The 11,499-nt window shown below is 47.1% G+C and overlaps 1 protein-coding gene and 1 long non-coding RNA gene across 2 annotated transcripts; one reads left to right on the forward strand and one right to left on the reverse strand.

Annotated features, from left to right (window-relative positions):
- The first annotated feature begins 601 nt into the window (after positions 1-601).
- LOC122016992 (F-box/kelch-repeat protein At1g15670-like) lies at positions 602-2,168 on the forward strand. The gene is made up of 2 exons (XM_042574447.1): positions 602-729; positions 908-2,168. Exon 2 carries the CDS (start codon positions 909-911, stop codon positions 2,034-2,036), a length of 1,128 nt encoding a protein of 375 aa, XP_042430381.1. The 5' UTR covers positions 602-729; position 908; the 3' UTR covers positions 2,037-2,168.
- On the reverse strand, positions 1,957-3,490 carry LOC122016994. The gene is made up of 3 exons (XR_006121241.1): positions 2,856-3,490; positions 2,719-2,779; positions 1,957-2,084 (listed from the first exon to the last, which is right to left on the reverse strand). It is a non-coding gene; the product is annotated as an uncharacterized LOC122016994 (long non-coding RNA).
- Positions 3,491-11,499: the final 8,009 nt, after the last annotated feature.

The raw sequence follows: 11,499 nt of genomic DNA on the forward strand, positions 1-11,499 counted from the left end.
TATTTAAAAAAATATTAATATCAAATCTACATCCCGACCCATCCTCACTTTCATCCTTAAATTAATTTAATATTATTATTATTTTACTATTAATACTAATATTAATATCAGTATTAATAATAATTTTATTATTAATATTTTAAAATTTTTAATATTAATATTATTATCAATATTATTATTAATATTTTTAAAAATAATATTATAATAATAATATTATTATTATTATTATTTTCGAGATGAATTCGGAGATGAAAATAATATCTCCATATTTATTCTGAATCCGTCCCACCTCTAAAAAATATCTCTAAATCCATCCCCATTTCAAAATAAATCGAAAATCTCTATCCTCATTTTAAATTTTTTTCACGAAACTTAACATTTATGGGATGAATTATCATCCCTATCCCTATTAGTTAGAAAGATGTAACTTCTCCCCACTAATCCGACTGATTTTTAATATTTTAAAATATATATAAAGATTTTTTTTCAGAAAAAGTCTTACGTCATCGGGGCTAAGAATTCTTCTAGATGTCCAATATAATATGATTTAGTTTAGTTTTGTTTAGTTTTATTAAAAAAAAGAAATTGGTAAAGCAAAGCGTGAACATCAAGAAAATGAAAAAAAAGTGTATAAGCAAATTGCCAATTGGAGTGAATTATTGGATCCAGATCCAAGAAGGGGGAACTGGGTCGTCGTCGTCATCGTCATCGTCATCGCAATTAATTCCGGTGGAGTCTGTTTTCTTGTTTGGTTTCTTGATTGATTCTTCCGCCTATAAACAAACAAACGCCTCTTCCGTTTTGCCCTTGTCTCTAGCTTTTCCCCTCTTCCTCTCCTCGTTTGATTCTGCTGTGTTGAAAAAGAATTGATCTTTTTTTTTCTTCTTCTTCTTCTTCTTCTTCTTAGAATGTCTGCCATGGTCGAGAACGAGCTCATACCGGGGCTCCCGGAGGAGGTCGCCCGCGAATGCCTCATCCGCCTTCCGATCGAGGCCCTCCGCGCCGCACAGGACGTCTGCAGGCACTGGAGGCGCGTCGTCGCGTCCCCGCCCTTTCACCGCCTCCGCAGGGCCGCTGGACTCGCCCGACCTGTCATCGTCTTCGTTCAGTCCGACCCCGCCTCCACCCCCGCCAGCAAGCACTCCTTTCCTTCCCCTCTTTTTTACCGTCTGGTCGTGTTCGAGCCGGCCACCGACGCCTGGACTTCGCCCCCGATGATCCCCGGCCGTCCCCACGGCCTCCCGCTCTTCTGCCAGCTGGCCGCCGTCGGGCGGGAGCTGGTGGTGATTGGCGGGTGGGACCCCCGCACCTGGGCTGCTACCGACGAGGTCCACGTCTACGGCTTGGTGTCCGGCGTCTGGCGCCGCGGGGCGCGGATGCCTGGCCCGCGGCGGTCCTTCTTCGCCTGCGCCGCCGCCGAGGCGGAGGGGCGGTGGTTAGTGTTCGTGGCCGGCGGGCACGACGAGAGCAAGAACGCGCTGCGGTCCGCGCTGGTCTACGACGTGGCGGCGGACGCGTGGACGCAGCTGCCGGACATGGCGCGGCCGCGCGACGAGTGCAAGGGATTCTTCTCTGGCGGTGCGTTCCGCGTCCTCGGGGGTTACCCGACTGAGGCGCAAGGTCAGTTCTCGCAGACCGTCGAGGCGTTCGATGTGGCCGCCTGGCGGTGGGCGGCAGAAGGGGACTCGGCGCTGGAGGAGGCGGCCAACCCGCGGACGCGGACATGTGTGGTGTCCGAGAAAGGGAAAATTTACATGTGCCGGGAAGGAAGGGAAGTGGAGATGATGGAGGAAGGCGGCAGATCGGGGTGGGGGAGGGTGGCGGAGCTGCCGCGGGAAATTAGGGCAGCTCTGCACATGGTGGCGTGGGAAAGGGGGCTGATGGTGCTGGGTTCAGGGGCCCGCGGCGGGGCCCAGATGGCGTACGTTCTTGAATCGGGCTGTGAGGATGAGGAGGGGACCAGGACATGGCACGAGGTGGCGGTGCCGAGGGAGTACTCGGGCCATGTCCAAGCTCTGTGCAGCTTCGAAGTCTAGAAGCTCTCCGAATCACCACCAGACTGGAATTGGACCAGGGTCTTGCTCCTGCTTCAATTAAGCTTTGTGAAAATACCAAAAAAAAAAACATGTAAATTTTATTTGCGTATTAATGGATTTTGGATTTTGCTATTTTTTTACTTGAAATTATACCTATGATTACTGCGATAATTATAAAATTTCATGACAATGGCGATTGTCCAGCTAAAGCAGCATTGCTTAACGATGTCAGCAGGGGAATAAACATGAAAGATTAAAGGATTACGCTAAGCTTGTACAGATAAGACTGCAATAACTACGAGCAATGGCAATTTAATTATATTTAAGATGATGGCGAAGTCTCGAGTCTCACAAAGTACATTGACAACAACAAGATGTCTGCAAGAGTACGATGCTTGTTTGGGAGCCCAGCAAACGACCATTGAATGTGATCTACTAAAGGCACAAAAAAAAAACTCAAGTGAAGGTCTCTTTACAGCTATAGAATCTAATTTTGATTTAATCCCAGCCGGCTGAAACTGCATTTAGATTTTCCTCTTCCTTTCCAAATAGGAAGACCAATAGCCAGCTAAAATTCAGTGTTCTTCCTCAACATCATCACCGTCATCAAGTTGATCTTACTTTTCTAGATTTCCAATTCCTAAATCATGAAAAAAAATGGCAAATATAACTTGCGATTTACCTTGTGATCATCAGGATATCAACTTCATATGGAACCTCATCACCATCAGGATAGACCACCGCTGCAAAGGAATGTGAACATCGTGAGCATCATCCATTAGAAGAGTGTCAATATCAGCAACAATGGAAGGGCTTAACCTTCTTAGGATGAACAATTGTTTGAGAGGAATAGCGACAGTGGGCGCATTTAATAGCTTTTGCTTTTAGGGAATAGAGTCAACTACTCAGAAACAAAGAAAGCCCGGCCCCCTTATATCGGTGCATTTTTGCAGTTCAATTAATCCAGCCATAAACCTTCGAAGGTTCCTTGGTAAACTAAATGAACAACTAGTTAAATATAATCTCATTCCGATTTGGAAAACAAAACTACTTTATTTACACATTCCGAAAATGATCTCCAATAAAACTCTGCATCAGACTCCAATTTAGCTAATTATTTACACTAATAACTTGAGCTTTAACACCGGAGACAAATTATCTTCTCCTATTTGGTCGCTTAAGATTGCCATTACACTGTCTCCTTGGTATCCGATAGATCTTGCCCCCGGTTGGTTGATCGGTCGGTCGGTCGATCGAGCTACCTTTCGGTCAATCGGAGAGACTATGCTCATGCCAGCAAAGGAGCATCAACACGCAACGGCGCAGGATGTACAAGCGGGTCTTTTGATGCTTCACCATGGCGAGGCACCGCCGCCGGAGCCCGGCCGAAGCAGCCATGTAGCGCCGGAGATACCAGACCCCAGAACAGAGGACCAACAGGGGTTACGTTGTGTGCAGGTGAGAGGAGGAGTTGGGGCATGTTAACTTAAAAAGGCTAATTACTGACCTCATTCCAAATGATTGCGATTAATTAATCTAATCTTGCCGTCATCATGTTGATATTCAATCATAATTTTGTTGTTTGGCGTTATTGTGTGATTAGGACAAGGATGGCATAGTCGAGATTATGCCACACCACATTCGATAATTAAATAGGTATCGACGTGCATCCCAGTAGGCAAATGTACGTTGTGCGTGCTAATTAATTGATTGGAAGTGGTTCAGAGATCAAAGTTAGGTTATGGCGATTTGTTTAATTAACCCGGAGAAATTTATTTGTTAATCACGAGATAATAATCCGGATGCGATGGCAATTGAGTTTTTTTTCCATCCCAAATGAAAGAAGGGAGACAAAATATGAACGACGAGGATAATAATAGATATCAGCGTTTGCAGTCATTTTGCCACGAAAGATAATACGGCATTTTACTCAACCTGTCAACCTCATTAGTAGTTACTTAAAGTACCCAACTTTCATAATTTAAAAAACACGTACGGCATTTCCAGTCTATCCTTCTTCCTTTTTTACGCGTTTAAATTTTTCTTCCCCCATTCAAATTTTTATTAATTTCAACTTATACTGCCAAATTTATATCTAATTCATTAGGAAGGTTAGCAGGACTATATCGAATTTAATTCGAAGTGATTCAGAATTTTTTAAGTCGGTCAATCAATTTTATATGGACATAATAATTTTTAATAAAATTAATATATTTTGATAAGCCTTTTTAATATAACTATGCCTTTAAATTTGAATTGCATAAATTGAGATCATTCAATTTTTTAACTTGTAAAGATTTAATAAAATTTATTATAAACTTATTATAAGATTAGGATGATGATACTCACTAATCAATACAATCAATAAATTCCTATAAGTAACATGATTCAAAATATATTAAATTTTAATTTTTTTTAATGGTATAGATTCAATCAATTTCGTCCGAAATTGATTAATAAATCTAGAGAACTTTAAATTATCTAAATTAAAATTAATATATTTCTATAAGTCTTTTTAATATATCCATATTTTTATATATGAATTGAATTCGATAATGTAAATTTAGAATAGTAAATTTTTGAGCGGATGAGGAAAAATTAAACATGGAAAGGAAATTGATATAATAGAAATGTAATACAGATTTATGAAATTATGAAAATTAAATACGTCTAGGGGTAATACTGAAATTTTTCATGTAGTTCAGACAAATGTGGAAGATAATAATATACAATTATTGTCCGGCTTAAATATTGTAGTGATCAGATAAGGATTAACAGGGATGATGACGTTGCACTAATTAATTGTGTGAGAATAAGTCAAATGGGATTATTAAAATAGAGGCGTTCGTAATATTTCGGACTTTTCTTAGATTATGTTTACTTAAGAAATTGATGGTGAAAAAAAAATCCTTAGGAAAAGATAGGGAGAGAGAAAAGAAAAGACTTGCACGAAAGGAAAGGAGTGAAAGAGATGAAAAAGCAAATAAAAATAAAGAGAATATCTCGGAGTGGATACGATCCTGATTGGAAATGGACGGTTCAGAAATGTCGATTTGATAGTTCGGGATGATTCTTAATTTTAATTATCTTAGATGATTATAGTATGTGGTTCAAAATTATCAGTTCATGGTCGATTTATCATGGATCATGGTTTATGGTTGATGTACGATTTATCACGGTTCGTCGTGATTAAAAATTATTATACTAAAAAAAATTAAAAATTATAATAAAATAAAAACTTACATTTATTTAAATTATCTACGTATCTTATTAGGGTGTAAAATAATCAACGTTAATATAGCTCTCTTACCTTTTTATCTTATGAAGTGGTATTATTACTCATTTTTATTTTTCGTTCTCGTATTATTTGTTCATTTGGTATAAAATTCTTTGACTTTATCATCTAAAAATTGTATTCCTTTAATTCTTTTTTTAGTTCTGGTCTAATCATCTAATAATACTTGGGCTTCCAATAAATCGGAAGATAAAATTGATTGTCGTTCATCAAATATGATCCTGTCCGAATCACCGAACCAAGAGACGCTGGGCACGTGGCGCTCTCCTAGTCGATGGCACAGGCCTCCGAAGCTCCGGCGATCCTGCACAGAAGTCGGGCCGGGAAGGGGTTCCCGGCGGCGACCCTCCGATGCTCAAGTCAGGTAAGTAGTGGAAAAAGGAGCTCCCAAGCTTGTAGAGTGCGTACCTCCGGCGAAGTCTATGGCTCTTTATATAGGGCGATGAAAAAGCTCCTACACGCTTATCGAGGCGCGTGCGTATCCGCAACCCATGCCTCGGTGTGTGTGTCCGTCAGAAAACTTACCTGACACCATACTGCAACAGTCTCATCGCGCCTCCGATGGGACAATAAGACACCCCGTTGTCAGACTAGGAGTATGGCTTAGTCATATGACTTGACGGCTGTCAGAAGATGTTCCTGTTCTCCTTTACCGCCGGCCGGGACGAACGTCCGGCCAGCTGAATGGAGAACATCGTCCGGGCGGCCTTCATCCCCTGCGCCGGCCGGACGGCACGGCCCTCACGTCTCGCCTATCGCTTGCGCTGAGATGCCGGGGAGACTTCCAGGCGAGTGACTTCCGCTCGGCTCTGAGACATTGTTTCATTGAGCGTCGGAACCCTAACCCGGTCAGGGCGCCTTTTACTACCGAATGTCCATTGGTAGGCCGATTGATCTTATCTATTTTTTCCAAGTCCGGTCGGCTCACCCTTCTCCGGCGGGCTACTTGGCCATTTGACCTCCACGTGGCGTTGACCCCTCGTTAGGGGGTCCTGGGCTCTTACCACCGGATCACTTGCCTTCCCCTCGAGTCTAGTCGAAGGAGGCGAAGTCCGACTGACTGGACTGCCGATCTGACAGAACAATGATGATTGCATTGGGCCGCTCGGCCAGGCCAAATGATGCTAGTCCGTTCGGCGATATCTGGTCCGTGCCTTGTGGTCTCTTGGACTCCATGTCCTATGTTCTCCTCTACTATTCATCACGTGCACTGCGCATGGTAAGGGGAGCTCATTAAATGCGGCCAGTATCCCGCTGACACGTGGCGATCATGCGTTTGTCAGAGTATGGCGGTGGCGTCACTTCCGATGGGACAGCCGCCGTTTGAAATGGACGGCTGGATGATGACCTCGTTATCGACGACCTGGATCGGACGGTGGAGGTTGCTCCCGGGCGGCGATATAAAGCCCGCGACTCCTTTTCCGCCGCCTTGTTGCTTCATCTTCCTCCGGCGCTCCTCTGCTCGTTTTTCTCTCCGGCGACCTCGCACCTCAATTCTTCGGCAATCCCCAGGCCCCCGTCGATCATGTTTCTTGCTCGTAAGACCCTCCTTCTCGTTCCCAACGTTTTCTTCTTTCTGTTAACCGTTTCCTTCAGTCGGTTTTCCTCCATTCCTTGCTTGAACCTTCCCTTTTGGTCCCGTATCCTTGTCTGTCGATCATGACTAGCACCTCGCAGTCGACCGGCAGTGCTCCGGGTCTTTGGTATTCGAACATGGAAAGCCGGTTCGACGAGGAGGACGCCTTGCGCCTCACTCGAGTCTATGACCTGCCGACCGACCACCAAATAGTGTTAGCTACACCGGCCGATCGGCCTCACGAACCGCCGTCCGACACTGTTCTTTTCTTCCGAGACCAATTTCTAGCCGGACTGCGTTTCCCTCCCCACAAGTTTTTCTTAGAAGTTTGCAATTATTTTCGCATTCCGCTTGGCCAGGTAGTTCCCAACTCTATTAGGCTGTTGAGCGGAGTGATAGTTTTATTCAAACTGAACGGCATCCCCTTAGAACCAAAAATTTTCCACTACTTTTTCTATCCCAAGCAGGCCGAGTGGGGTACTTTTGTTTTTCAATCTAGGATAGGTTTCGTACTTTTCGATAACATGCCGAGCTCCAACAAACATTGGAATGAGCATTTTTTCTATATACGTTTTCCCGAGCGGCCAACTTTTCGCACCAAGTGGCAGACGGTTATGCCAGCGCAACTGGAGCTCGGCAAGTTTAGAGGCGACGCGGCCTACCTTCATGCAGCAGTTGGCGCTATCATATTGACAAGCTACTCCTCCGGAGTGTACATATTCGGCTTGTCCTCTACCACACCGATCTGCCCTGCAGCATGAGTAAGTTTCCTTATCCTCCCGCTTGTTTTGTTCTAGCGATTTATTTTTGCTGCATTGAAGTCATGTGGCGCCAAAGCTACCGAAGCTCAAATTGAAGCCGCTCGGATCGAGGCGGTGGCAGGAGGCATGAACGGGGCCTTGCTCTAGCTGATCCGGCCGGCGAAGAAGGTGAGGGGACACCAACTGTCCCCGAAGCCTAAGACGCCCCTGCCTCTTATGATGAGGTCGCGGGCGACATAGAACCTCCTACCGTAGCCGAGGTGGAGGGCCGTTCGGCCGATGATGTGCCGCTACGCACTCGGAAGCGCCGACGACCGGAATCTGTATTCGCCTCAACCACACTTAATGAGCCACAGCCCGAGCGGGGCGCGGATGCACCGGTGCTGTCCGGGACGGTTTCCCTCGAGAGCACTCCGACCCCTCATGGTTCTCCGAGGGCCAGCTCTGAGGTGCCGCCGTCCAGCCCTTCAAGAACTTTGTGCGTGTCGGTGGCTTGGCGACTTCCTCCTCATCCACGGTGGGCCGTCCGGTGGGCCGCGCTTCCAAGAGCGAGCGGCGGGCGTAATTTAATTAAAACGTTCTGCGCCTTCCTTCGGGCGTACATAGCTCTTCTTGATCGGCTGTGGTCCCCGACAGCGATTACCTTGACAGCCCTCCGCCCAAGCTTGGGTGGGCCTCGGCGTCGAATATCCAAGATGACTCCGGCGGCTCGGACGATAATCTACAACAGGCCACGGGTATGCTCTGTTTCTTTGTTTGCGTATTTAAATTATGTTTTAACGTCACATTTGCTAGCGAGCGGGTGGAGCAGATTGCCATTAGCGATCGATTGGCGCGAATCGAGGACGAGTTGAAAAACAAAAGTTGGGGTACCGAAGTGCAAGCGTTCGGCCGCTCTGGAGAAGGCCAAAAAACTACTGGATGCCGAACGGAAAAGGGCTTTCGATTTGGCGAGCAAGGTCGTTCGGCTTGAAACGATGATCAAGCAACGAGATAAGGAGATCAAAACGGCGACCACTCGTAAGCAACAGTCCATCAATGATATGGACCGCATGAAGGTGGAGATCAGGGGGCTAGAACAACGCATCAAAGATTTGGACGCCCTGCTAGCCACCGAGAAGGAGAGCCGCTCAGCCGATCTCCAAAGATTTGATGGAGATTTGAAGGATCTTCAGGCCGCCAGCGACGCTGCCCACGCCGCGCTCAAAGAATATCAAGAGGGGGAGTCGGCTCGATCCAAAGAAGGGAGGAAGGCGTTCCTCCGCTCGGAAGACTTCGGAGAGAAGTTTACCGACAAGATATCCCTCACTTTCGAGGAGGTGATCAAGGCGGCGGTGGGCTATCTGAAGACCAAAGGCCACCTGCCGTGACCATCCCAGGGACCTCGCGAGCGTGATGGACTCCATCCCCGACGCTCTTTCTGATTTTGATGTGTGAGGAGCATTTTTATGAACTTTTTTGTATTCCCGCCGTTCGGCCCATCTTATCTCTGTAATGACTTGTTTGACTTACCTAATGAGTAATAGATGACCTTCTGCTCCTTTCACTTCTGTTTTAGCAAGGCATTTTTCCCTCGTCACGCCAAAGTGTTCTTTACATCCTTTCCGCTCGGCGCCACGCTTCTGTCCAGCTCAATTCGATCGTCTTAATGACATCTATCATGCGACCGCGCAGCCGCTAGGCTTTCGAACGTAACCGCTCGGTATGCTAATATTCCTAACTTCCACTGACCAGCTTTTTCTTTGTGCCTTACCCCCATCGGGGTTTTCCATACATTTTTGATAAGCGAGCCGCTCAGCCATATAACCAGGCTATCGTTGATTGTATCATGTGACTGGCTATCCGCTCGGACGTTTATAGACGCCGGCTCGTCTCTCGATATTTAACGTCGGAGCTCGACGGTCTTCCACGTTATAGACGCCGGCTCGTCTCTCAATATTTAACGTCGGAGCTCGACGGTCTTCCGCTCGGACGTTTATAGACGCCGGCTCGTCTCTCGATATTTAACGTCGGAGCTCGACGGTCTTCCGCTCGGACGTTTATAGACGCCGGCGCGTCTCTCGATATTTAACGTCGGAGCTCGACGGTCTTCCGCTCGGACGTTTATAGACGCCGGCTCGTCTCTCGATATTTAACGTCGGAGCTCGACGGTCTTTACGGCTAACTTTTAACTGATTATATACGCCCTGCCGAGGGCCGAAGGGCCTTCGTTATCGAGCGTGCGGCTCATACAATATACCTCCGGCCTAACGGTCCGGGGCCTTCGATATCGAGCGTGCGGCTCGTTTAATATACCTCCGGCCTAACGGTCCGGGGCCTTCGATATCGAGCGTGCGGCTCGTTTAATATACCTCCGGCCTAACGGTCCGGGGCCTTCGATATCGAGCGTGCGGCTCGTTTAATATACCTCCGGCCTAACAGTCCGGGGCCTTCGTCATCGAGCCTTCAGCTCGTATATTTATATGCCCCGGCCGAACGGCAAGGGGTCTTCACGCAGTAAGCCGTTCGGCGGAGAATGCTCAATGTGTTTTCATCTTTTTGCTTCCTGCATTACAAGTACATAGGCGACTAGCATATACACAAAAATAAATTACATTCGTGCACCTTTCATCCAGCTCGATAAGGCTGGAGATGATTTGCACTCCACGGTCGATCCAGCTGCCGCCCGCCTTCATCCTCCAAGTAGTAAGCGCCCGAGCGGAGTTTTTCAATAACCTTGAAGGGGCCCGCCCACGGTGCCTCCAGTTTGCCGACGTCGCCGACCGGCTTGACTTTCTTCCAGACAAGATCGCCTACCTGGAATGATCTGGGGATTACGCGGCGGTTGTAGTTTTGCTTCATCCGCTGCCGGTACGCCATCAGCCAAACGGACGCTTTGGCTCGCTCTTCGTCCACCAAATCCAGCTCCATGTTCCTCCGTTCGGCGTTGCCATCACCATAGCTCTGGATCCGGACGGACTCAACGCCGACTTCAACCGGAATGACTGCCTCGCCACCATACACTAAATGGAATGGTGTGACGCCCGTCCCTTCCTTCGGAGTCGTTCGGATGGCCCAAATGGTCGAGCCGAGCGCGCAGAACACGAAGAATTTCCCGATTGGCTACTTCGGCTTGACCGTTGCTTTGGGGATAAGCCACGGACGTGAAGTGCTGCTCGATGCCGTAGCTTTTGCACCAATCCTCTAGTACCTTCCCTGTGAATTGCCGCCCGTTATCGGAAACCAATCGGCGAGGGATGGCAAACCGACAGATGATGTGTTGCCAGATGAATTTTTTAACCATCTGTTTAGTGATCCTTGCCAGCGGCTCGGCCTCCACCCACTTAGAAAAATAGTCGACCGCCACTAGCAAAAATTTCTGCTGCCCGGTCGCCATTGGGAATGGACCAACAATATCCATTCCCCATTGATCGAACGGACATGAAACTATTGATGCCTTCATTTCTTCTGCCGGTCGATGGTTGAAGTTATGGTACTTTTGGCATGAAAGGCACGTTGACACTATCCGAGCAGCATCTGCTTGTAAAGTCGGCCAGAAGTATCCAGCTAGTAGGATCTTCTTAGCTAGTGCTCGTCCGCCCGGATGTCCTCCGCATGATCCTTGATGTACTTCTTGGAGGATGTAAGCCGAGTCCTCCGAGCTCACGCATTTCAACAACGGGCGTGAGAAAGCCTTTTTATAAAGTTGATCGCCGATGAGTGTGAACCGACCGGCTCTCCTCCTTAGCAGCTGGGCTTCATACTCATTGGATGGTGTGGCGCCCAAGAGAAGGAACTCTAGGATGGGCGTCCGCCAGTCGCTTGGAAATGTGAGGCCTTCCATCCGGTCGA

This window comes from Zingiber officinale, chromosome 8B (assembly GCF_018446385.1).
Source record: "Zingiber officinale cultivar Zhangliang chromosome 8B, Zo_v1.1, whole genome shotgun sequence".
NCBI lineage: Eukaryota > Viridiplantae > Streptophyta > Magnoliopsida > Zingiberales > Zingiberaceae > Zingiber > Zingiber officinale.

What these genes read in the sequence shown, in the direction of transcription:
- LOC122016992 (XM_042574447.1), top strand. Translation starts at nt 909, where the DNA reads ATGTCTGCCATGGTCGAGAACGAGCTCATACCGGGGCTCCCGGAGGAG.